Below are 27,771 nucleotides of genomic sequence, written 5' to 3'. Positions count from 1 at the left end.
AAGGAACAGAAAATGGCTATTTAAGTTGAGGAGCTGAATGCAGATAAATAGGTTTTTCTCCAAATTTACCTCCCCCCCTTTTAATTTAAGGATGCCAGTCATCTTCCCTTTTTTTCTCCCCCTCCAATACAATGGAGATGTAGTTCTTACTGGTTCTTGGCTTTATACAGAGTTGGCAGTGCATCTCAGTGTGTAGTTCCATGACCAGTTTTAAAACATACCAAAAGGCTTGGTTATGTGTTTTCCACCTGTGTTAAAACTGACTCCTGCAAGATGCTTTGTTTGGTGGCCTTAAATGAAGGGATACGCTGCCCTAGCAGAGATTTTTCACTCAATGCAGAGAATGGATTATAACACTTGGACACTACTGAAAGACTGATTTAATGGAAAGCAGCACATATACTTTCTTCTGTTTCTCCACTCTGAGTGAAACTCAGCCTTGTGTAGTATCAGCTGGTGCCACCTTCCCTGCAGGGAGTGCATAATTGGACTGTTCGTGAGAAGAAATCATGGTGGAGGGTAAGGGAAAAAAGAGGCTTTTCTATCCTCTGCAAGTTCTGTCATTTCGGATTCTAAAACTAGAACACATAATGGCAGGCATGTGAAAACACAGCCTCTGTTCCCTCTTTGTTGGTATTAGTCATGGTACCCCTCCATCCAGTCTGACTCTCAAACTGCCATCTCTCAATCTTGAAAACTTCCAAGGATGGTGATGCCATGACCTCTTTGGGCAACTTGTTCTGGTGCTTAATTATCCTTGTAGAGATTTTTTTCTCCTTATATCCAGTCAGAACTTCCTCTGTTTCCATTGATGACCACTGTCTCTCATTCTCCCACCATGCACCTCAGTAAAGAGCCTAGCTCTATCTTCTCTATAGGCTTCTCTTAGGTATTGGAAGGCTGTAACTAGGTCCCCTTTAAGCCTTCTCTTCTCCAAGATAAATAGGCCCAGTTCCCTCAACTTCTCTTTATAGGGCCTGTATTCAAGCACCCTGACCATCTTGGTGACCCTCCGCTGAACTTGCTCAAGTTTATCAACATTTTTCTTGTACTGGAGGGGCCAAAACTGGATGCAGCATTCTAGATGTGGTCTAATGAGTGCTGAGTAAAGGTTAATAATCACTTAGAATCATAGAATCATAAAATGGAAGGTTGGAAGGGACCTTTAAAGATCATCTAGTCCAACCCCCCTTTCCATGAGCAGGGACATCTTTCACTAGATCAGGTTGCTCAAACCCCCTTCCAACCTGACCTTGAACACTTCCAGGGATGGGGCATCCACAGCTTCTCTGGGCAACCTGTCCCAGTGTCTCACCACCCTCATCGTAAAAAATTTCTTCCTTATATCCAATCGAAATCTACCCTCTTTCAGTTTAAAACCCTTGCCCCTTGTCCTGTTACTACAGGCCCTGGCAAAAAGTCTTTCTCCATCTTTCTTATAAGCCCTCTTTATATATTGAACGACCGCAATAAGGTCTCCCCAAAGCCTTCTCTTCTCCAGGCTGAACAACCCCAACTCTCTCAGCCTTTCTTCATAGGAGAGGCGTTCCATCCCCCTGATCATTTTCGTGGCCCTCCTCTGGACCCACTCCAACAGGTCCATGTCTTTCTTATACAGGGGGCCCCAGAGCTGGATGCAGTTCTCCAGGTGGGGTCTCATGAGAGCGCAGTAGAGGGGCAGAATCACCTCCCTCGACCTGCTGGCCACGCTTCTTTTCATGCAGCCCAGGATATGATTAGCTTTCTGGGCTGCAAGCACACACTCCCAGCTCTAGCAAATCAACTGCACCACTCTGTTTGGTGTTGTCTGCAAACTTGCTGAGGGTGCACTCAATCCCACTGTCTATGTCGTTGATGAAAATATTAAACAGTATTGGTCCCAGTACGGACCCTTGAGGGACACCACTCCTTACTGGTTTCCACTTGGACATTGAGCCGTTGACTTCCTTCAGTTTACTGGCTGTGCTTCTGTTGATACACTCCAGTATCCTGTTAGGCTTCATCACTGCCAGAGCACACTGATGACTCATGTTCAACTTGCTTTCAATAAGGACCCCCAGGTCCTTTTCAACAGAGCTGCTACCCAGCTTGTAATGTCTTGTGACTTTGCCGTTGTTCTTGTTGAATTTCATGAGATTCTTGTCAACTCATCCTTCTAGCCTGTCTAGGTCCCTCTGAATGGCAGCCCCGTCCTCAAGTGCGTCAGCTGTACTCCCCCAGTTTGGTGTCATCCACAAACTTGATGAGGTGGATTCTGTCTCCTTCTCCAGGTCACTGATAAAGACATTCAACAGCACAGGTCCCAGGATAGACCCCTGCAATACTCCGCATGTCACTGGCCTCTGTGTAGAGTACAACCCATTAAACACTACCCTCTGAGCCTGACAATCCACCTGGGTCTTCACCCATCAGGTAGTCCACCCATCCAGATCATAATGTCCCAATTTGGACACAAGGATGCTGTGCAAGATGGTGCTGAAAGCCTTGCTTAAGTCAGGGTTGACAACATCCACTGTTCTCTCCTCATCCATGGATCTAGTCATTTCATTAAAGAAGGCAATCAGGTTGGTCAAGCGTGATTTTTTCCCTTGGTGATTGGGATAGCCAGCATGGATTTACCTTTGCCTTTATGTGCCCAGAAATACCTTCCAAGAGGACTCACTTCATGACTTTCCCAGGGATCACCAAAGTGAGGCTGACTGGCCTCTAGTTCCCTAGATAGTCCTTCTTGCCCTTTTTGAAGATGGGTACAACATTTCTCCAGTCATTGGGTACCTTCCCTGATCTCTGTGACCTTTCAGTGATGATAGTGTGGCCTCGCAATGACATCAGCAAACTTGTGGCACCCTTGGATGCATCCCATCTGGTCCCATGGACTAGTATGGGTTGAGATTTCTCAATAGATCCCTGACTCAATCCTCCTCTGCTACTGGCTGTTTGTCTCCTCCTTGAACCCTGTCTCTAGGCACAAGAAGGCCTGGGAGACCTTGTTGGTGAAAACCAAGGCAAAGAAGGCACTGAGTACCTCAACCTTATCTGCAGACACTGTCACTAAATTGTCCACCCCATGCAGCAGTGGGCTCACATTTTCCTTGTTTATTCTTTTATTGATAATGTAGCAGTAGAAGTTCTTCTTGTTGCCCTTGATGTCCCTTGCCAGTTTCAGCTCCAGCTGAGCTTTGGCTTTCCCCAAACCATCCCTGTATACCCGGGCAATGTTTCTATATTCCTCCTTTGTAGTCTGTCCTCACTTCCACCTTCTGTATATGTCTTTTTTTTCATGAGCTCCCTGTTTAGCCAAGCTGGTCTCCTGATACATCTACTCATTTTTCTGAGTATTGGGATGGACTGTTCTTGTGCTTAGAGGACGTTGTCCTTAAAGACTTGTCACCTCTTGAGCTCCTTTGCCCTTCAGAGCTGCCTTTCATGGGATCCCACTTACCAGCTTCCTGAAAAAGCAAATTTCTGCTCTACTGAAGCCCAGGATCTGTACTCTGCTGCTTGATTTCCTTGCTCCCTTCAGGATCTTGAACTTCACTATTTCATGGTTGCTACAACCAAGGCTGCCATTGATTATCATGTCCCCAGAAAGTTCTTCCTTTTTGGTGAGTAGTAGATCCAGCTGTATGTCACCTATGGTTGGCCCATCTAGCATCTGTGTTAAAATTCCTAACACCTTTCAGAAACCTGGATTGCTTTCTTACTAATTACACCTTTTGCTTTTGTGTTTAAACTCACTATTCCACTGCAGGAATCTCTGGTTTTACAACCTACTTGGCTCTTATTGAAATGTAAGAATGTTCATTCAACAGTACTTGTGTTTCAGGAGTCCTCCCTCCCCCTTTAAGGGCACATGACATTTTTGTGGAAACAGTGTATTGGTATGTCCAGTGAAAAATATGTTTTGAGGAGGAAGGCCCTAAGGATGTGAACACTTGGTTGAATGCTATAGACAAATCCTGGTTTGAGTTATTGTCTGTCAGCTAAGTCATGTTAGTGGACTGCATGCACATTCTTAGCTTTCTCAGGTTGTGGTAAAGTACCATTAGCATATGTCACTTTCATGGTGACTTACCTTTTCAGTACATGTCACCTTGCAGTCAAATAGGCTAAGATCATGTGCATGATCATCTATTGCAATTCAGCTAATGGCTGGTCACATGATCTCACATTTGCTTATGAGTCCATACCCTTGCTGTTTCCAATATCGAGATCTTTCAAAGCTGACATAGAAAAGTAAAAACAACTATAAAGTGTCTACAAAAAAAGCCCTAAACACTGATGTATAAGTGGGGGATAGCCTTTTAAAAATGTATTTTCAAAGTAGAAAGTTACTTGCTGGCTACTGTGTAAACAATTTTCATAGCATGTCAAAGGACAAAGCTGTCTTTACATGAGAATTGAGTTCTGTTTCTTTGATCTTTTTATTGGGCTTTATCTGAAGTGTATTGTTTCAAAGCCATGTTCTGTGTCTCATTTAATTAATTATTTCTTCTTTTTATATCAGCTGGATATATTATGCAATGAAGAGATTCTTGGCAAGGACCACACACTCAAGTTTGTAGTTGTTACTAGATGGAGATTTAAGGTATGACACAACTGCTTTTCATCAAAATTTTCATGTTCCATGTAAATCATTAGCTGACTAAAGAACAAAGTTCATAAAGCATACATCATGCAGGTCTATACTGCAATAACTTCAAAATGGTTAAAATATATATTTTAAAATGTCTAATAAACTATCTTTAAAAATAGATATTTTTCTTAATTAAAAAGAGAAAAATGGGGGAAAATGTAAATTGTGCCACTAAGGAAAAGGGGAAGTTGATGGCAGATGTCAAGTTGATAGTAATTAAAAATGTATAAGGTAAAGGAGGCTGAAGCCATTGAGAGGGACATTTTTCTCAGCCATGTCAGTCAATATTACTCTGTGTAGATTGCGAAACTGGTTACAATGCAGAAGAGACAAATATTCAATACATTTGTATTCTGTAGTTTGGAAGAGAGAGGCTGAATATACTCATTAAAGGAGGCGGATGAATTAACTTTGCTCCCCACTTCAGTTCAAGAGACTTGTAGCAATATTTAGCAGGCATAAACAAGGCTGGGGAAAGCAGTTGAGTGGGTCTCTGGGTTACTGATGTTAGTTTCTTTAAACAAAACAAAGTCAAAACCCCACACAACAAAACTTAGAGCTGAATAGTAAATGATGGGGGATTCATATTGAGCATAAATTATCACTGGTGATTTATGGTCACCCAAATAAAATAGCTGTAAGTATCATGAAATGTCAAGTTGAACATCTAGGATACAAGTCACATCCAGAGAATCAGGGTGTGTGCAGTTTGGGAGTGATAACTTTGAAGAGGGGTTAGTGTTCATAATGGACATGCAACAAAACACAAGCTCCAGGATAATACTGTGGTATAAAGATGTAATACTTTTGGATGCATAAATAGAAGGGATGAATGAGAATAGGTAGGCAACTTTTATCTGTCTATGAAGAAATAATTTCAGATTGGGAAATAGAAGGTAGGAGATTATGGTCAGTTATGACATATTCATGAATGACCTGGAAAAGAGGTTAAATAGTGAGGTGACACTGGCACCAATAAAGTTATTCAAGACAGCAAAGATAAATGTTGGTGATGAAAGGTTGTAGGAGGCCTTTACAGTACTGGATGACCAGGTGATAAAATGGCACCTAAAGTTCAATATGGGTAAATGTAGAGATGCATGCTTGGGAAAACATGCACATGAACTTTATATATAAAAATGGTGGGCTCTGAGTTGACTGCCATCAAACAGAAATCAGGTTTTGGGGTTAGACATAAAAATATCGGCTCAGTAATGGTCCAAGAAAAAAACAAATTAAATGCTAGAAATTATTAGGAAAAGAATAGAGAGCTAAACAAGAGCACTGCTGTGCCTCTGTATAAATCCACTATTTACCTGTATCATGAAGATTTGTAGAGTCATGAGTGGCATGGAAAAGGCAGCAACTGTAAACTGTCTTGTTCGGTGAAAGAGATGAACTCGTAGGTATGAGGTTTAGAATGTTGTAAATTCCATTTACCCTGATAGGGGATTGAGTTGGGGGAGACACAGATCACAACCAATATTCATTAATAACAGCTTTTATAAAGCTCTTATTAATAGAACCAAGCTATTATTAACAGCAGATAACTTTATACAGTATATTCATTTATTCCCTCACACACTCAGTCATAGTTACCCAGTTGGAGAAACAGCAGGGAGACCAACCCCAGCTGTGTACTCAGAAGCAGAGTGTCATACTGACATGCCAGTGGCTTCTAGGTAGGTGTTCAAACAGTCCTTTATGACACTTCTCTCCCTGTTGATACCTAAGTTAAACTTGTGGTATTGTCAATTTTCATTCAGTTTACATAATCACAGAATGTTTCATTAGCTGTATAATCATTATAAGCATAAACATTTTGATTCTATACTTTTTTATGATTATCACAATTAATAAAACTATCCATTCAAATGCGATTAACCATACAACAGGGTGTCTTAAGAGATATACTAATATTTCCTTAAGCCTTATGCCTTAAAACATTTTACCTAATATCTCCCCATAACATGTGACAATGATGAAATGTTTCTCATTCCTCATATAATTGTTTAGTTAACCAATATGTTCTCTTTTATCATGAGTAAGATTACATTTACAGTAGATCTTTCCCAATTCTATTAAACATGTACATTTTACAATATCTTGTTAGGTATCCTAATATAATTGTCACCTAATGTAGCCCCAGTACATGAATAGTGATATTCCTGGTCACTACTGAAAAAGTTAGCACATGATTATAACGATCAAACCAGTTTCATCTAGCTTTCACTGTTGATATTAGTGGCTTGATCTGACCCAAAGTTCTCAGCTAGCCTCGCCCCGCTTTTGCCCTTCTTATCTTCTTGCAGGTTCTCTCATGACTTAGTGATTTTCTCAGATATGTGTCCCAAGGTTATGCAGCTGTGTAGCATCAGAGCTGGGCTTTGGATCCTTGGAACACAGGCAACTAAACAGTTGGGGGAGGGGAGAAGGAGAAATAGCAGAGGAGAAATTACACAGTTGTTCACATTATCAGTCGTCACATTCATGTATAGACTTCTACCATTCTCTTTCTTTTTTTGCTCTTACAGAAATGCTGGGTTTAGTGATTAAGTTCTGATTATTAGATATAAGTATCTCACTTCAGTGTTACTTCTATTCTGGTTCAACCATAATATTTCACTATTCATTATATATTATCCTCTTTCAGACCTTGATATATACACGTGTAACCCACAATTCTCTCAACCTTTAAGTACTGTTAGTATTCCATTTCCCCTCTGTTTCAAACCTTTCTTTCTCTTTCCTTTCTTCTTTGATATCTCTCCCAAATTCCTTTTATATTTACACATTTGCTTAAAAGAACATTACTGAAATCAACAATTCTGTCACTAGGTCTGGCTGCTTCTATTCAAATTGTTTCTTTGAGTATTATCCTGTAAACAAATAAAACTACCAAGGTTGTAAGATTATTATAACTTTAGAGCATTTTTCCAAAGCTTTAACTGTGATCCCCCAGACTGGGTGGACCCAAATCCTGAGTTGTAACACTTAAATCTGTTAGAGCTCTAAAGGGAGTCTTAATTCAAGTGTCTTAAACTGTTGTTATTACATTAAATAGTTAGACCAAGCTAAGCAAGACAAAGACGGGTTAGGTCACAGATTAGCTATCCAGCCATGCAAAACTTTCTTGTAAGAATTGCTGGCTAATTCAGTTAAACAGACAAAAATAAAGCTCCAAACAAGCAAAATATGACAAGTGAGGCCTATATCGAATTTGTGGCCTTGTTAGCAACAGCAATGCCATGTTTCCTGGGCTACAAGGTCACTTCTATCCCTCTCCTTTGGTAGTCCATGAATCACAGGTTATTGCTCAATGAGTCTAACAAGGATGCTGAAAACCCTCCTATGGCTCAAGGCTCCCAATCAGGACTGAGCATAGACTTCTTGGAGGCATTCACTTTCTCCTATCAGGTCTTGCCTCATGATAAACCATAAAGGTCTGACAGTTCTTCATGGCAGTGTATAGTCAATACCTGATTTGCTAAATGTCTATGATTAACACAATTTATAAAAACAAGCAAACTATTACTATAGGGTGTAGAGCCAAGTTAAGAATTCCTGCAATTTCAGGAAACCTCTCTGAGTCTGATAGGCACTGGTGTGTACCACTCACTATAGCTCAAGTCTACTAACCGCTACTGAATTAGGTTCTTCTGGCAGGCTGCATATCTTACTCCTTGGTCTTGCCTCAGAGTTTACCTTGTTACATTATAACTTTGTCATCCCTCGCTTGTAGATGGAGTTGTAGTTAAGTCTGTTGACCTGCAAAAATCAAAGCATAAAACAATAATGTTAGTATAAGTATATAAGTAGATCTAATAAACACAAGGTAAAATAACATGTAAGCCATACCACCTCCCTTACTTTTTATGGATATGATTACATTTGGTCTTGCTGTGAGTAGGAAGGAAGGGGAACTAGACTAGCCTCTGGAGGTAAATCTTTCAGGAAATTTCTGTGTCCCCATTCTTGGCAAATCCATGCAATCAAGGAATAGTTGAGGTTGGAAAAGAACTCTAGAGATCATCTAGTCCAACTCCCCTGCTCAAAGCAGAGTCAACTAGACGAGGTTGCCCAGGACCATGTCCAGTCGAGTTTTGAATATCTTCACAGATGGAGACTCCACAACCTCTCTAGGCAACCTGATTCAGTGCACAGTCACCCTTACAGTAAAAAAGGTTTTTTATGTTTAAATGGAATTTCTTGTATTTCAATTTGTGCCTATTGATCCCTTCATTGGATACCACTGAAAAGAGTCTGGCTCCATCTTCTTTACTGCCCCCCATCAGATATTTGTACACATTGATAAGATCCCCCCTGAGCCTTCTATTCTCCAGGTTAAACAATCCTAGCTCTCTCAGCCTCTTCTCAAATGCCAGACACTCCAATACCTTAATGAACCCTTTACTGGACTCTCTCCAGTGTGTCCATGTCCTTCTTGTGCTGGGGACACAGGACTCCAGATGTGGTCTCTCACCAGTGCTGAGCAGAGGGCAATAACAACCTCCCTTAACCTTCTGGCAACACTTTTCCTAATTCAGCTCAGGATACTGTTTGCCTTGTTTGCTGCAAGGGTGCATTGCTGGCTCATGTTCAACCTGATGTCCAACAGGACTCCCAGGTCCTTTTCTGCAAAGCTGCTTTCCAGTCAGTCAGCCCCCAGCCTGTACTGGTGCCTGGAGTTATTCCTCCCCAGGTGCAGGACTTGGCATTTTCCTTTGCTTAACTTCATGAGGTTCCTGTCAGCCTATTTCTGCAGTCTGTCAAAGACCTTACCTTCTAAGTGACAGTAAAACCATCAAGTATGTCAACCATTCCTTCTGGTTTTGTATCATCTGGAAACTTGCTGAGGGTGCACTCTGCCCCATTGCTCAAGTCATTAAGGAAGATATTAAACAGTATTGGTCCCAGTATAGAATCACAGAATCATAGAATGGTATGGGTTGGAAGAGACCTTCAAAGATCATCTAGTCCAACCCCCCTTTCCATGAGCAGGGACATCTTTCACTAGATCAGGTTGCTCAAACCCCCTTCCAACCTGACCTTGAACACTTCCAGGGATGGGGCATCCACAACTTCTCTGGGCAACCTGTCCCAGTGTCTCACCACCCTCATCGTAAAAAATTTCTTCCTTATATCCAATCGAAATCTACCCTCTTTCAGTTTAAAACCCTTGCCCCTTGTCCTGTTACTACAGGCCCTGGCAAAAAGTCTTTCTCCATCTTTCTTATAAGACCCCTTTATATATTGAAAGGCTGCAATAAGGTCTCCCTGGAGTTGTCTCTTCTCCAGGCTGAACAACCCCAACTCTCTCAGCCTTTCTTCAGAGGAGAGGTGTTCCAGCCCTCTAATCATTTTTGTGGCCCTCATCTGGACCTGCTCCAACAGGTCCATGTCTTTCTTGTACTGGGGACCCCAGAGCTGGATGCAGTACTCCAGGTGGGATCTCACGAGAGCGGAGTAGAGGGGCAGAATCACCTCCCTCGACCTGCTGGCCACGCTTCTTTTCATGCAGCCCAGGATATGATTAGCTTTCTGGGCTGCAAGCACACATTGCTGGCTCATGTCCAATTTTTCGTCCACCAGCATCCCCAAGTCCTTCTTGGCAGGGCTGCTCTCAATCCCTTCATCACCCAGCCTGTATTGATATTGGGGATTGCCCCAACCCAGGTGCAGGACCCTGCACTTGGCCTTGTTGAACCTCATGAGGTTCGCAGGGGCCCACTCCTCAAGCCTCTCAAGGTCCCTCTGGATGGCATCCCATCCCTCAGGCATGTCAACCGCACCACTCAGCTTGGTGTCATCTGCAAACTTGCTGAGGGTGCACTCGATCCCATTGTCTATGTCATTGATGAAGATATTAAATAGTACTGGTCCCAGTACGGACCCTCGAGGGACACCACTCGTTACTGGTTTCCACTTGGACATTGAGCTGTTGACTGTAACTCTTTGGATGTGGCCATCCATCCAGTTCCTCATCCACCTAACAGTCCATCCATCAAACCCATCTCTCTCCAGTTTCGAGGCAAGAATGTTGTGGGGGACTGTATCAAAGGCCTCACAGAAGTCCAGGTAGATGATGTCCATAGCTCTTCCCTTGTCCACCGATGCAGTCCCTCCATCATAGAAGGCCACTAGATTAGTCAGGCCCTTTTTCCAGTCACTTTTTCCAGTCACTGGGGACTTTGCCTGACTGCCATGAGTTTTCAAATATGATGGAGAGTGGCTTGGCAACTACATCAGCCAGTTCCCTCAGCACCCTGGGGTGCATCTCGTTGGGTCCCATGGACTTGTGTATGTTCAGGTTCCTCAGGTGATCTCGAACCTGAACTTCTCCTACGAACGGAGGGACTTCATTTCTCCAGTCCCTGCCTTGAGGTTCAGGGGCTTGAGAGATGTGGGAAGAGAGATTGCCATTGAAAACTGAGGCAAAAAACATTTGTCGAGTACCTCAGTCTTCTCCATGTTGTTTGTCACCAGTTCTCCTGTCTTATTTATTGGCAGGGGTACATTTTCTTTAATCTTCTTTTTCTGGCCAACTTACCTATAAAAGCCCTTCTTCTTATTCTTCGCATCCCTTGCCAAACTGCGCCTTAGCTTTCCTGGTCCCATATCTACACATCCGGGGAGCGTCCCTATATTCTTCCCAGGATACATGTCCCTAGTTCCACTGCCTATGCATTTCCTTCTTACACTTTATCTGACAGTAGCCTACCATCATTCTCCAGGATTTTTATCAGCCTTTTTAACAGGCCATAATGGAGAATTATATTATCAGGCCCCTGAGGGCACTAATAGGTCTTAATGGCCCTGACCAGCCTTACTTGTGGCCTCCACATCCTCTGCCCAGGAGCCCCAGTTCAGCTCAGACCTGGGCCTTCAGTCCCTGCCTGAGCTATGTCATAGGAGTACTGGACTCCAGCTCAGCCACAGCTGTGCTTGGCCATAGACCCCACTGATCTTGACCCTGACCTGCAGACTGTTTTCCTAGTCTGACCTTGGCCTTACCTCATCATTATGGACCTACTCGGTGATCACTGTCTGACCCTGGTTACTCTCATCAGATCTGATCCTGACACTAACCTGCAGGTTGACTTCCTGGCTTGATCTTGGATTTGCCTCATCTCCATGAACTTGCCTGATGATCTGGACTCTTAGTTGAACCTGTTTACCATCCCTGGGTCTACCCTGCTCGCCTTGCTCAGGTACTGTGAGGGCTCTGGCCAGCAAGGTCCCTGCCCTGCTGGCCTTGTTGGCTCCTCATCCCTTAGGGAGCAGATGGCCCTCACTGCATCCTGACATATGTGGGTTTATAATTTGCCACAAAACACCTTGTTCTAAATACTCCTTAATGATTTCTCCCAGAGCAGTCCTAGCTTTTTTAGGATATGGATATTGTATAAGGGGGATGAACTGAGGGTCCCACTCTTTCAACTTGGTCATTTCTTTTTTCCACACTGTAGGATTTTTTTTCGCCATACTCCTGGGACCTGTTGTTTCCAGAATTCTTTATCTATTTCAGTTAAAGTTTGTACTTGTTCTCTTGAATCTTTATACCAGCCTTTCCCTGCTTCCTGTATTCCTTTATGTTTCTACAAAATATCACTATAAAAATTAAGATTCCATGTTCCATTATCCAGTCAATTCCTAAAATAAGAGGTTCTTTGCTATTATTTACAATCTCATACTTGATATCCAACAGCTCACTGCCCTATTATTAGATTCATAATATAATATTTAGGGCCTTTTCCTTCCTTCCTGTTGAAAGAGGCTGCCTTCATATTTTCTTGTTGAATTGATTCTTTAAGAAAAGTTTTAGACAAACTGATTCATGCTCCTGTGTCCAGGAAAACACCGTATTTTTTTTCTCTACTTCATACAAAACTTTGGGGTTCCCCCCTGCCAGGATCCCAATGTATTCAAAACACAGGCACCCATTCGTATGGGTAATCCTGGGCCCAAAGCAGACTTCCCTATTGTTGGTTTTCATCAACTGGAGGTAGGGCAGCGGAGCTTGAGCACTGAGGTATACTGCTGGTACTGATCTTCTTTTCAGCTGTTGTATTACTCTTTTTAACTTATCCCATGTTTTCTTCCTGTCCTGGTTTCGGCTGGGATAGGGTTAAATTTCTTCCTAGTGCTGTGTTTTGGATTTAGTATGAGGAGAATGTTGATAACACACTGATGTTTTCAGTTGTTGCTAAGTGCCCTCCTAGTCCAAGGACAGCTCCCGTGCCTACTGACTGAGCTAGGTACACAAGATGGGAGGGAACATAATCAGGACAGCCAGCCCAGCTGGCTAATGGGGTATTCCGTACCATGTGACGTCATGCTCAGTATATGAATGGTAGGCATGATTCAGGAAGTACCGATCGCTACTTGGTTATCGGTCAGCGCGGGTGGTGAGCAATTGCGTTGTGCATCACTCATTTTGTATATTTTATCATTATCATTATTATTTTCCCTTTTTCTGTTCTATTAAACTGTCTTTATCTCAACCCACGAGTTTTTCTCACTCTTACCCTTCCAATTCTCTCCCCGTCCCACTGGGGCGGTGGGGGGAGTGAGTGAGCGGCTGCGTGGTATTTGGCTGCCTGCCAGGTTAAACCACGACAGTCCTTTTTGGCGCCCAACGTGGGGCTCGAAGGGTTGAGATAACGACACATCTGACCCGAACGGGTTAAAACAAATTTGTTATAAGCATTCATTATATCAGTTTAGTACTCGATGTTCACAATGTTGATTTATTTGCTCTCAGAGTTGTTGGATCTGTTTTTGGAGTTGTGGTATGTAGCACCTTACTGGCTGTCTATACTGCTGATTATCAGTATTTATGTGGGGTTGGTCATCTCTGGGAAATGGATTAAGGTCATTGCTTTGCTATACTGTGTGACCTGGCTTTATGTTATGATAAAATTATTGGTCACGAGCCTGTACTCAGCATTGCCATCATTCCTCTTCTTCGGAAGCTACCTTTTGGAAACTATTAATAATTACACTTTTTACGTCTTCACCTCAGAGGATGAATTTAGGGGGGAGACAGGATGGGACACTTTTTCCCACTTGTTCACCTTCCCTTCCATATCGTCAGAAACTCCTTTTTCTTCTATCCTCTTCATGAGGACATCCACAATATTCCCTGAGAATTTTGAATATCCTTGGGATGTTCAAACAAGCATGTTCCTATTGCTACTATGTCTCCTGAATGTGGTTCAGGCCTTGTTTAGAGTTAAACAACTATTCAGGAATACTGTCCAGAGATCAACCCCAGCAACAGACACGGTGACTACTCAAACCCCCACGACAGGCACTGTAGCTACTTCAACCCGCACGACAACCACTGTGGCTACTCAGACCCCTGCGACAGGCACTGTGGCTACTTCAACCCCCACAACAACCACTATGGCTACTCAGACCCCGGCAACAGTCACTACAGTTACTCCAACCCCCGCAACAGGCACTGCAGCTACTCAAACTCCGCCAACAGTCACTGCAGTTACTCCAACCAGTGCGACAAGCACTGCAGCCACTCAAACCCCGGCAACAGTCACTACAAGTACTCCAACCCCCGCGACAGGCACTGCAGCTACCCAAACCCCAGCAACAGGCACTACAGCTGAACCAGAGGACCAACCCTTGCTGGTATCCGTTGCCCCTGTACAGAAGAAGAAATCTTTGAAGCGGAAGTCAGGTCATTTAGAAAAAGATGATGGAAAAGCAGGGTCATCACGAGGAGGGCAGGAGGAAGAGGAAGAACTCATAAACGAGACGGAAACCACCCGATCCCTATCCCTGAGTGAGCTGCGAGATATGCGGAAAGATTTCAGCCGTCGTCCAGGCGAGCATATTGTTACCTGGCTGCTCCGATGCTGGGATAATGGGGCCAGTAGCCTGGAATTAGAGGGGAAGGAAGCCAAACAGCTGGGATCCCTTGCTAGGGAAGCGGGTATTGACAAAGCAATTGGAAAAGGGGCACAAGCCCTCAGCCTCTGGAGGTGACTGCTGTCAGGCGTGAAGGAAAGGTATCCCTTCAAGGAAGATGTTATATATCGCCCAGGCAAGTGGACCACTATGGAGAGAGGTATCCAGTACCTGAGGGAATTAGGAGTGCTGGAGGTGGTTTATAGTGACCTGGACAACAACCAAACGCCCAAAGATCCAGATGAAGTCCAGTGCACGCGACCCACGTGGCGGAAGTTGGTACAGAGTGCACCAGCATCGTATGCCAGTTCATTGGCAGTACTGTCCTGGGCAGAGGAAGAAGCACCAACGGTGGATGTCTTAGCAGACTTCGGGATTTCGAAGAAACTATCTCCTCCTCCCTTGTCTCGGCTGTGGAGAAACTGTCCCGGAAGGTCCAGCAACTCGAAGAGGGCATGTCCTATTCTCCACCTGTACGGACCAGTATCTCAGCCATTAGGAGTCAGCGTTCTTCTGCTCAAGAGAGAGGATATCGAAAGTACACACCACGGGGCACCCTGTGGTTTTACCTGCGTGACCACGGAGAGGACATGAGGCAGAGGTCTGGAAAACCTACCTCCATCCTAGAGGCACGTGTACGTGAGTTGCAAGGAAAAACAATGACAGAAGGGGGTTCTCCCAGGAAAAATGCTGCTCCAGTTGTCAGGAAAAACCTGTCTCACGACGGTCCAGTTTCCAGTGAACAGTTCCTCAGACAGAGTAGAAGGACTGATCTTACTTTGGATTGTAATTGCGATGAAGAAATTCTTGACTCACGTTTGCAAGAAGTGAGAGACGGATACTATGACCAGAACTAGAGGGGCCCTGCCTCCGGCCAGGTGGAGGAAAGGGACAACCGGGTTTACTGGACTGTGTGGATTCGATGGCCTGGCACATCAGACCCACAGGAGTATAAGGCTCTCGTAGACACCGGTGCACAGTGCACCCTGATGCCATCAAGCTATAAAGGGGCAGAACCCATTTGTATTTCTGGAGTGACAGGGGGATCCCAAGAGTTAACTGTATTGGAGGCCAAAGTGAGCCTAACCGGGAATGAGTGGCAGAAGCACCCCATTGTGACTGGACCAGAGGCTCCGTGCATCCTTGGCATAGACTACCTCAGGAGAGGGTATTTCAAGGACCCAAAAGGGTACCGGTGGGCTTTTGGTATAGCTGCCCTGGAGACTTACTCCACGTAGCATCGGTTGCATGATGTGTAGAGGGGACCCTCCCTTTGAACATCCAGCCCAGCACCGGCAGTCGGGGTGCCAGGAGGAGCTGTGCTTCAGTACCAACCACTTCCGAAGCAGCTCGAACCCCTTCATATGCTGCCAATATCTCCTTCTCAGTTGGAGTGTAGCGGGCCTCGGATCCTCTGTATCCGCGACTGCAGAACCCCAGGGGTCGACCTCGAGTCTCCCCTGGTGCTTTCTGCCAGAGGCTCCAGGTAGGGCCATTCTCCCCGGCTGCGGTGTAGAGCACATTCTTCACATCTTGTCCTGCCCGGACTGGCCCAAGGGCTACTGCCTGAACTATCTCCTGTTTAATTTGTTCAAAGGCTTGTTGTTGCTCAGGGCCCCATTTGAAGTCGTTCTTCTTCCTGGTCACTTGATAGAGAGGTCTTACGATCTGACTGTAATCAGGAATATGCATTCTCCAAAAGCCCACAACGCCTAAGAAAGCTTGTGTTTCCCTTTTGCTAGTTGGTGGGGACATGGCTGTTATTTTGTTGATCACATCCATTGGGATCTGACGGCGTCCATCTTGCCATTTTATTCCTAAAAACTGGATCTCCTGGGCAGGTCCCTTGACCTTACTTTGTTTTATGGCAAAACCGGCCTTCAGAAGGATTTGAATTATTCTCTCCCCTTTCTCAAAAACTTCTTCTGCTGTGTTGCCCCACACAATGATGTCATCAATGTGTTGCAGGTGTTCCGGAGCCTCACCCTGTTCCAGTGCGGTGTGGATCAATCCATGGCAAATGGTAGGGCTGTGTTTCCACCCCTGGGGCAGTCGGTTCCAGGTGTACTGGACGCCCCTCCAAGTGAAAGGAAACTGTGGCCTGCACTCTGCCGCCAAAGGGATTGAGAAGAACGCATTAGCGATATCCATTGTGGCGTACCACTTGGCTGCCTTTGACTCCAGTTCGTATTGGAGTTCTAGCATGTCCGGCACGGCAGCACTCAGTGGCGGCGTGACTTCGTTCAGGCCACGGTAGTCTACTGTTAGTCTCCACTCTCCCTTGGACTTTTGCACTGGCCATATGGGACTGTGAAAGGGTGAGCGAGTCTTGCTGATCACTCCTTGGCTCTCCAGTCGACGAATCAGCTCATGGATGGGGATGAGGGAATCACGGTTGGTGCGATATTGCCGCTGGTGCACTGTTGTGGTAGCGATTGGTACCTGCTGTTCTTCAACCCTCATCAGCCCCACAACAGAAGGGCCCTTCGAGAGACCAGGCAAGGTGGACAGCTGTTTAATGTCCTCCGTCTCCAGGGCAGCTATACCAAAAGCCCACCGGTACCCTTTTGGGTCCTTGAAATACCCTCTCCTGAGGTAGTCTATGCAAAGGATGCACGGAGCCTCTGGGCCAGTCACAATGGGGTGCTTCTGCCACTCATTCCCGGTTAGGCTCACTTCGGCCTCCAATACAGTTAACTCTTGGGATCCCCCTGTCACTCCAGAAATACAGATGGGTTCTGCCCCTTTATAGCTTGATGGCATCAGGGTACACTGTGCACCGGTGTCTACGAGAGCCTTATACTCCTGTGGGTCTGATGTGCCAGGCCATCGAATCCACACAGTCCAGTAAACCCGGTTGTCCCTTTCCTCCACCTGGCCGGAGGCAGGGCCCCTCTAGTTCTGGTCATAGTATCTGTTTCTCATTTCTTGCAAACATGAGTCAAGAATTCCTTCATCACAATCCAAAGTAAGATCAGCCCTTCTACTCTCTCTGGGGAACTGTTCACTGGAAACTGGACCGTCGTGAGACAGGGTTTTCCTGAAAACTGGAGCAGCATTTTTCCTGGGAGAACCCCCTTCTGTCATTGTCTTTCCTTGCAACTCACGTACACGTGCCTCTAGGATGGAGGTAGGTTTTCCATCCCACTGCCTCATGTCCTCTCCGTGGTCACGCAGGTAAAACCACAGGGTGCCCCGGGGTGTGTACTTTCTATATCCTCTCTCTTGAGCAGAAGAACGCTGACTCTTAATGGTTGAGATACTGGTCCATACAGGTGGAGAATAGGACCTATCGTCTTTGAGTTGCTGGACCTCCCGGGACAGTTTCTCCACAGCCGAGACAAGGGAGGAGGAGACAGTTTCTTCGTATTCCCGGAGATTGCTAACCATGTCATCTACCCTTGGTGCTTCTTCCTCTCTCCAGGACAGTACTGCCAACGAACTGGCATGCGACGCTGGTGCGCTCCGTACTAACTTCCGCCACATGGGTCGGGTGCACTGGACGTCATCTGGATCTTTGGGCGTTTGGTCGTTGTCCAGGTCACTATAAACCACCTCCAGCACGGCTAATTCCCTCAGGTACTGGATACCTCTCTCCATAGTGGTCCATTTGCCTGTGCCATATATAACATCTTCCTTGAAGGGATACCTTTCCTTCACACCTGACAGGAGTCGCCTCCAGAGGCTGAGGGCTTGTGCCCCTTTTCCAATTGCTTTGTCAATACCCCCTTCCCTAGCAAGGGATCCCAGCTGTTTGGCTTCCTTCCCCTCTAATTCCAGGCTACTGGCCCCATTATCCCAGCATCGGAGCAGCCAGGTGACAATATGCTCGCCTGGACGACGGCTGAAATCTTTCCGCATATCTCGCAGCTCACTCAGGGATAGGCATCGGGTAGTTTCCGTCTCGTTTATGAGTTCTTCCTCTTCCTCCTGCCCTCCTCGTGATGGCCCTGCTTTTCCATCATCCCTTTCTAAACGACCTGACCTCCGCTTCCAAGATTCCCTCTTCTGTACAGGGGCGATGGATACCAGCAAGGGTTGGTCCTCTGGTTCAGCTGTAGTACTTGTTGCTGGGGTTTGGGTAGCTGCAGTGCTTGTCATGGGGGTTGGAGTAACTGTAGTGCCTGTTGCCGGAGTTTGAGTGGCTGCAGTGCCTGTTGCAGGGGTTGGAGAAGCTACGGTGACTGTTGCCGGGGTTTGAGTAGCCACAGGGGTTGTCGTGGGTGTTGAAGTAGCCGCAGTGCCTGTCGTGGGGTTTTGAGTAGCCACCGTGTCTGTAGCTGCCCCTGACACTCGCCGCTCCGCCCGCCTCGATGCGGCAACGCCGTTTGCCCTCCCTCTTTTCTTGTTCCTCAGGGTTGATCTCTGGACAGTATTCCTGAATAGTTGTTTAACCCTAAACAAGGCCTGAACCACATTCAGGAGACATAGCAATATGAACATGCTTGTTTGAGCATCCCAAGGATATTCAAAATTCTCAGGGAATATTGTGGACATCTTTGTGAAGCGGATAGAAGAAAAAGGAGTTTCTGACGATATGGAAGGGAAGATGAACAAGTGGGAGAAAGCGTCCCATCCTGTCTCCCCCTTAAATTCATTCTCCGAGGAGAAAAAAGTGCAATTACTAATAATTTCTAAGAGGTGGTTCCCGAGGTACAGAAATGACGGCAGTGCCGAGTACAGATACCAGATTAGACTTACGACCAATGATTTTATCACCTCATAAAACAGCAGCAAAATGATAATCTTGGCCCAGTTCCGAATAATGATAAACAGCACAAAAGGGAACACATACTGCAAGCAAGGTATTACATGACCCAACATTGAGAGCCAGCCCCACAACTTTGACAGCCAATACATCAACATTGTGACCAATCAATATAATGAATGCTTATAACAATTTTGCCTTAACACGCTTTGGTCAGATCTATCGTTATCTCAACCCTTTGAGCCCCACGTTGGGCGCCAAAAAGGACTGTTGTGGTTTAATCTGGCAGGCAGCCAAATACCATGCAGCCGCTCGCTCACTCCCCCCACCCCCCCAGTGGGACGGGGAGAGAATCGGAAGGGTAAGAGTGAGAAAAACTCGTGGGTTGAGATAAAGACAGTTTAATGTAACAGAAAAGGGAAAATAATGATAATAAATAATGATAGAATATGCAAAATGAGTGATGCACAATGCAATTGCTCACCACCCGCGCTGACCGATAACCAAGAAGCGATCGGTACTTCCTGGATCACGCCTACCGTTCGTATACTGAGCATGACGTCACATGGTATGGAATACCCCATTAGCCAGCTGGGCTGGCTGTCCTGATTATGTTCCCTCCCATCTTGTGTACCTAGCTCAGTCAGTAGGCACGGGAGCTGTCCTTGGACTAGGAGGGCACTTAGCAACAACTGAAAACATCAGTGTGTTATCAACATTCTCCTCATACTAAATCCAAAACACAGCACTAGGAAGAAATTTAACTCTATCCCAGCTGAAACTAGGACACCCACATTTGTTCATAAAATATTCTCCATCTTCTCCTGGCTTAGTGCAGCTAACAGAAGCATCCAACAGATGCAGCAGTTTGCACAGTGGTTTCTGGGCTCTGCTTTTAGATCGTCTAGATTTTCTGGGAACGGGAAGAACTTCTGAGATCATCAGGGAACTCCTAGGAACCCCTTGAGGAACAGGCATAACATTTGTTATGGTAGGGTATGCAGGCTAGAAACTCTTCTGAGGGTAGTTTATGTGTGGTCAGCAACAGTAATGTGCTTTGGGGCATGGTCCCCAGCACTAACTAGAGCAACTATCCCTGGAATATCAGAGGTCTTGACTCAGACTGAGCTCCAGAGGAAGATGCATCTCTCCAGGCCTTCGGCTGCAGGGAGTGCCTGGGGCTTCTTGCTAAGGCTGGAGTAGGGGGAGATGGTGCCCTTGTCTGCAGAAGATGTGTGTTGGTGGAGAATCTCTGTTGCAAAGCAAAGGAGCTGCAAGGAGGAGGTCAGCAGACTGCATGGCATCAAAGGTGATGAAAAGGAGATTGATAGGATTTTCTCTAAGACCCTAGAGATACAAGAGCCTGAATCTGCAGCTGCAATGAGGGAGGGGTCAGACAGGGTCTGTGCTGAAAGAAAGGAACAAGGTAAATGGCAGGATCACATCCCTGGACTTCAGGAGAGCAGGCTTTGGTCTGTTCAGGGATCTGCTTGGAAGAATTCTGTGTGTTGTGGTTTAACCCCGGTAGGCAGCTAGGCACCACACAGCCACTTGCTCGCTCCCTCCCAGTGGGATGGGGGTGAGAATTGGAAGGGTAAAAGTAAGAAAAATTGTGGGTTGAGATAAAGACAGTTTAATGGGTAAAGCAAAGCTGTGTGTGCAAGCAGAGCAAAATAAGGAAATCATTCACTGCTTCCTGTAGGCAGGCAGCTGTTTAGCCATTTCCAGGAAAGCAGGGCTTCCTCATGCATAATGGTCCAAATATCCCCCCCTTCGTCCTTCTTTCCCACAGCTTTTATTGAGTCCCCTCCCAACTTCTTGTGTACCCCCAGCCTACTTGCTGATGGGTCAGTGTGAGAAACAGAAGACCTCGATGCTATGCAAGCACTGTTCAGCAATAACTAAAACATGGGTGTGTTATCAACACTGTTTTAGTCACAAATCCAAAACATAGCACCGTAAGAGCTGCTATGAAGAAAACTAACTCCATCCAGTAGATAAGTAATTGTACTGTGTGAATAGTTAACATAAATCACTTGCATGCATGTGCTTGTAATTATTGGATTGGAGCAACAGTAGGGAGGCCAACCCCATCTGTCTACTAAGAAGTAGAGGGTCATACTGACATGCTAGTGGCTTTCAGGCAGGTGTTCAGAAAGTCCCTCAGTGGTCCCTTGTCTATTCAGGTGTATATATAATCCTATAGTTTTCATCTACATATAGCAGCCACCACTTTCTTGGATGTGGTCTGAGTTATGCAACCCATTATTAATGCCAGAGTTTGCTCATGGCCTTGACCTTAAGTAGACCCTTGGTGTTCTGCATTTATCAGGTCTTGTGGGTTCAGCAGGACTGCTAGTTTCAGGAGCTTATTGGTCCTTGGGAGACTTACACACACTGTCTTCATGAAGTTCAAGAAGTTCATGAAGAGCTTCATGAAGTTCAAAAAGGGGAAAGGCAAAGTCCTGCACCTGGGGAGGAACAACCCCATGTACCAATATATGCTTGGGGCCACCCAGCTGGAAAGCAGCTTGGCAGAAAAGCACCTGGGGGGTCCTGGTGGAAACCAGGTTGAACAAGAGCCAGCAATGTGCCCTTGCAGCAAAGGCGGCTAATGGTATCCTGGGATGCATCAGGCAAAGTATTGCCAGCAGGTTGAGAGAGGTGATCCTTCCCCTCTACTCAGCACTGATGAGGCCACAGCTGGAGTCCTGTGTCCAGTTCTGGGCTCCCCAGTACAAGACAGACATGGACATACTGGAGACAGTCCAATGAAGGGCCACGAAGATGATTAAGGGACTAGAGTATCTCTCCTATGAGGAAAGGCTGAGTCACCTGGGACTGTTTAGCCTAGAGAAGAGAAGGCTCAGAGGGGGATCTCATCAATGTATATAAATACCTGAAGGGAGGGTGCAAAGAGGACAGAGCCAGGCTCTTTTCATTGGTGCCCAGTGACAGGACAAGAGGCAATGGGCACAAGCTGAAACACAGGAAATTCTCTCTGAACATCAGGAGATACTTTTTGACTGTGAGGGTGACTGAGCACTGGAAGGGGTTGCCCAGGGATGTTGTGGAGTCTCCCTCCCTGGAAATATTCAAAAGCCATCTGGATACGGTCCTGGGCAACTGGCTGTAGGTGACTGTGCTTGAGCAGGGGGGTTGGACCAGATGACCTTCCAACCTCCATCATTCTGTGATTCTCAGCATGTACTTTTCCTCTCTTTGGCCTGCTCTTTTCAGGTAACTATTGCTCCATCCACGCACATAAGTACCTAAAGAGCCAATTCACACAAGGCTTTTATGACCATTCTTTATGTTGTGTAAACTTGAACTGTAGAACTCTGTACTGCAGGATGTTGTAGATGTTAAAAGTTTACATAGCTTTAAAAAAGCAATGGGTAAATTCACAGAAGAATTATTGGTTGAGGACTATTAATACAAGGCTCTACATCTGGCTTAGGAAATTCCTGAATTGTTTGAGATTGGGGAGCATTCTGGAGACTATTGCTATTTACTTGTGTTGCGAATGAGTGGTTTAGAGGCCGCTTAAAGAATCACCATCAAAGATATTAGCAGAAAGTGATTTTAATAGAGATTTATAAAGGTGCGACCTAACAGAATTCGATGGCAAGGTTCACTCTATTACTTATTACACGGATGAAACATATAAAGGAAAATCATCTAAGGGTTTATATTTCAGGGACTATATGTGTTTAGTAGCAGTCTAGGGTTCATTCACAATTTAGCAACACTTAATTATCAACTAATCATTTACAAACTTTAGTAGCACTTAATTACTAACTAATTCAATATTTGCAAAGTGAGTTAGTAAGTCTACTACAATCACAACTTAATTACAGATTATGCTTACTATCAATTCACACACACAGAGAAACATATATATATATAAAAAAAAAAATATACAGAAGGTATACCTGTTAAAAATTCCCCTCGATTTCAGTGAAGAAATATTCACGTCAAATGTCTAGGCATTCCCTCTCAACGGGCGAAAGGGTTGAGCTTCGAAAGGGACTCACCCAGGACCCAGCAGTCCTCCGAATATCACAGGCCCGAAAGATCGCAAGCTCTGAGAGGCGTCCCACTCAGAGGGAGATTCTGGGTGCAGCCCGCTGCGGTCCAGGAGAGCTCAAAGGGCCTTGCTTAGGACCACCGTTTATAGGTTCGCAAGATGGTTGGCTTTAGTCATCCGTAAATTTCCATCCTGGCCACAGTCCCAGGTGGTAATTACTAAAAAATTCTCAAGGTTTCGGTGTTGTTCTACTGGACACCTGGGCCAGGCAGTAGGAGTATGTTCCCAGCCTCAGCTATGCAGAGTTTCTGATACAGTCAAGGAGCGCTCAACCGCCAGACTTCAACACACCAAGGCCGAGGTTTCATGGAAATTTCTGAGATCAACAGGCGGCCCAGGGAAGAAAAGGGGGGGGTGTGAATGCACCACCACAACTTGCCCTGTTCTTATGCCCTTCCCCAAGGGTCTGCGATTGGCTCCTGCTGGGAACAGGTTGTATTCTAGATGGCCAGTGTTAGTTAGCTACTCTTAGGATGATCAATTACTGCGACAAAAGTAGAAGGATTCTTTTGGGGGGGGCTCCGTAGGTGGGGTATCTTGGTAAAATTTTGGAATATAGCTACTCTGATAGTCTCTCTAAGAGTTTAATTTATGAAACAGATAAATTTTATTTATAAAGTATATGAATTCATTTTGGTTTTGCCCCTTAACCTGTCTGATGATTCTGTCTTGCAGAAAGCACCTCTACTGCTACATTACAGACCCAAAATGGACTTGCTGTAGGAGAACTTTATTGTCCTTCTGGACAGTTTTTTTTTGCAGAGACTATCATCTGGCACCTTAGTGCAGCACTTAACTCTCATGTGACACAAACCAGCAGAATCGTTTTGGAAGACTGTAGTGCTTCTATAGCAGACTGTCCTTCTGAATATTTCTAGGGATGTGTTGCATGGATTTTTGGACAAAAAAAAAAATATTTATTTTTGTACAAATGAAATAAATCACAACTCAACAGGATTCTACCAGCACTGAGTTTACAGGTAGTGAAAACACTTCACAGTTCCATGGAGCTCAGCCTGATTCATCTATTTGTAGTTACACAAAAATAAGTTAAAATGGTGTGCGAGAGATTTAAAATGTTGCTTTTAACACCAAATTACTACATTTACTTATTTTTTGTCTTTAAACTTTACAACTTGTTTCAGTATGTTTTTCTGAGGTGTTCTTGTTTTATGTAGTATGCCCAATTATGTCAGCTTTAATCAAGCCATTCTATAGAGCATTGAACATACCTAATCATACAGTGATTGGTGATATTTATTATGCTGCATTAAAAACTTCCTAAAAGCCTGGAGATCCAATTACTTCATTAGTTTTGCACAATGTTTGTTCTTTATTTTGTATTTCAGTAATGTTTTAATATTCCCCCTTTGCATGTTGATTTGAAATGAGTTCACTTGATTTTTTTTAAATATGCCTTAATATTTTGCCATGGCATAAATTACATCCGATCATAACAAATACTCGTAAGTGCTGAACTTGTGAAATTGTTTTAAAGCAAATATGTCATATAATTGGGGCTTGCAAAAATCAAATTTTACTTTAGGGAGTATTTGCTATTTCATTAGCTGTTAAAACTATGGCTCTTGGGCACCTTTTGTTGATGTTGCACAAGTTTCCATTTCACTAGCTAAAAATTCTTCAGTTAACTGCAAACCAATTCTGTGTTTCTTTTACTGCTTTCTATATGAAACCATAGCTGTTTATAGCTCAATTACTATTTATCTTTGAGGTCAGATTAGATTACAGGGGCACTGTCTGGCCTTAACTGATAATTTTGCTTGCGTCAAGCCCTGAGAGATGCAAACTACCATAGGTGTATGTGTGTCTGTGTACAGACATGTGCGCACCTTAGAGAATCCACCTTCAGTAGTGCTTAGCAGTGTTGACTACACTGATTGAAAGGCTTTTTAAAATAGTCAGCTTCATAAAAATGTGGTAGTAGTTGAAAGTGACTTCTGCAAGCTGTATGCTGCATAGCATTATATATAGCATGGATGTGAGTGTGTCTGACATGGGGTCTTAAGTAACTGAAAAGAAGATAAGCAGTATTATTGGCAGCTGGAGGCTGCCAATAATTTTTAACTCTTTGAGTTTTCCTGTCAGCTGAAAATGGCAGTTATATCAAACACTTTATTCTTTCATAAAATGTCAATGGCTAGGAAAATCAGTATGCCTGTTAGCACTGTCCTGCTTCTTCCAGCTGTGCTCCCCTACTTTGCAAGAAAGCATTGCTTAACATTACTTGATAATAGGAGGTTGATCCCATAAGAGGCTTATTCAAGTATTCGAAATCCTACTGCCTCTTCTTGAGTTTTCCAAGCACCACATTGCTCTGCGCATCTCCCGTGCTTTTCTTAATTGAACTTTTCAGTTCTTCTTTTCCTAGTTCTGCTGTTGCCAGAGGGAAGCTCTAAGTTTACTTGTTTGTCTTTGGAAATGGGGCCCTTGTTTTCATTTATGGCCATAGATGGTGAATGGTGAAGAAATGGAAAGAAATGCAAAGAGAAAGAAAAAGTCTACTGAACTATGAGGATGGTCAAGAGAGCCACAGTAAGGCCAGTGGAGTACTGCCATCTCTGCAAATGATGATGTGAGACCACTACATTTGAACTCCTGGGTTAGGCAGGGCTTCTTTATGTCAAGGCTTAGAGAATGTGCATGTGATGGAATTAGAAGTTTGCTCTGGTTTTGCTGTACTGTTTCTGGACTCACTTACCTACAATTTAGCTTTTATCTGTTTTTAGCATTAATAGAAGTGACAGAAGAGGACAGGTGAGAATTAATTAGTCTCTATTTTTGCTATTTTTTCACAGAATAGTGAATGCAGGTGATATGGATGTATATGTAAGTTAACATAATAGGCCTTTCTGGAGCTCTTCATGTGGCTATCATTGTATACTTCCCAGTGTAAATCAGGGGCTGGTTCCAGTTGGTGAGGCCTCCAGAGAGTGCAAATATGGTTATAAACACCCATCCTCCATGTACCCCTAATGTACCTGACACAGACATGGAGCTCAAGCCCATAGACCATGTAAATGCCTAATTCGTCGTTCAGCTACAGTCTAAGGGTTTAATAAATATATTTGTGATTGGTCTACCTCAGTATATGTACACTGTGGAACCTTATTGCAAGATCAGATGTTGATGCAGTGCTGTTGGAGTTTATTGGGATTTTAGTGTTTCCCTGTGTAGCTCTACAACTGAAAGAGGTTAGCAGTTACAAACATGTAAATTCAGAAAGCTCTCTGCCATTCAGTTCTAAATCTTGCTCTAACAGTCTGTAGTATAGAATATATGTTTGCAAGTTTGTAACTACCTTTGGAATCACTCAAATTTGTTATGGTGCTATATCAATATATTTAAACCTGTTTATATAGGTATGCATCTGTAGCCAGTGTTAACACCTATAGCTGGTGATTGCTCATAATTGTGTGTAACTGCTTTTGTAATGTGTTTAACCTGATAAAACCTCAGCAGTGCTTTTAAAAACAAAACAAACAAAAAAACCCAACCACAACCCTATTGTTCACATCATGTCACAATAGATATCTTCATTACAAAAACTGTTTCCCATGGGGAGGGATAGGATGGTGTCTGCACCATTTGTTTGCTTTCTAGCTTTATAGAAAGACTAGACTACAACTGAATTCAAGTCAGAGGCAAGCCTTGGGGTCAAAGTTCTGTTTTACTTCTTTGAAGCTTAAGAAACAGTTGATTTAATGTCGCTAAAACAATACTGACTTCTCTCTCTCTCTCTCTTTTTTTTTTTTAACTTTTAAATCTGAAAGTTGGGCTCAGTATAGATATTTCTTGAATCCTGAGGAGGTCATGATTAATTTATTTTGATCTTAATGAAGATAGCATTACTGTGAAGTAATTTTTACAGCCACTTACACTGGTAAATAATTGCGGTAAAAAGGTATCTTGTAGTATTATCCTCAGCAGCAATGAGACTAAATTATCCCAGGCTCAGAGTCTCACTAGATATAGTTTTCATTAAAAATAGGTAATTCACAGAAAATATATAATATTGAATTTAAATAAGGTTTGGGAGCTTGGAAAAATTAACTTTATAAAAATTATTTATTATATTAAGCATTCTGTTTTATTTTATCATTAGAGTATTTTTTGTTTCAAAGGTCCAGCTTTATTTGCAGGCATATAAAACTGTAAAAAGTTTTTACAGCTTCTTCCTGTTATATTAGGTTTGAATGGCTTTTATTTGTATGTCTTTGCTATGTATGGCTAAAGAGCTTTGCTTATTCTTTTGTGCAATGGGTCAGAAACATGCATTTATAAGGCATATGTTTAAACTGTAAATGTAGCATCTACTTCTAAATTGAAAAGCAACGTAGATGGGGTTTTTCATATATACATTCAGTGGGTTTTTGCTTGGGATTTTCATTT

The 27,771-nt window shown here is 44.0% G+C and overlaps 1 protein-coding gene across 1 annotated transcript in view; it reads left to right on the top strand.

The window, feature by feature from the left end:
- The window catches only part of LOC142074781 (polycomb group RING finger protein 3-like), a 58,387-nt gene extending 34,063 nt beyond the window's left edge, over positions 1–24,324 (top strand). The window contains exons 7-8 of the mRNA XM_075135652.1: positions 4,508–4,588; positions 24,037–24,324. Coding sequence (XP_074991753.1) covers positions 4,508–4,588; positions 24,037–24,084 — 129 coding nt within the window. The 3' untranslated portion in view covers positions 24,085–24,324. The remainder of the gene's footprint in view (positions 1–4,507; positions 4,589–24,036) is intronic.
- Positions 24,325–27,771: the final 3,447 nt, after the last annotated feature.

Source organism: Calonectris borealis, chromosome W (assembly GCF_964195595.1).
Source record: "Calonectris borealis chromosome W, bCalBor7.hap1.2, whole genome shotgun sequence".
Taxonomy (NCBI): domain Eukaryota; kingdom Metazoa; phylum Chordata; class Aves; order Procellariiformes; family Procellariidae; genus Calonectris; species Calonectris borealis.
The sequence above is the reverse complement of the archived record's forward strand: the minus strand, read 5'-3'. Positions and strand labels throughout refer to the sequence as shown.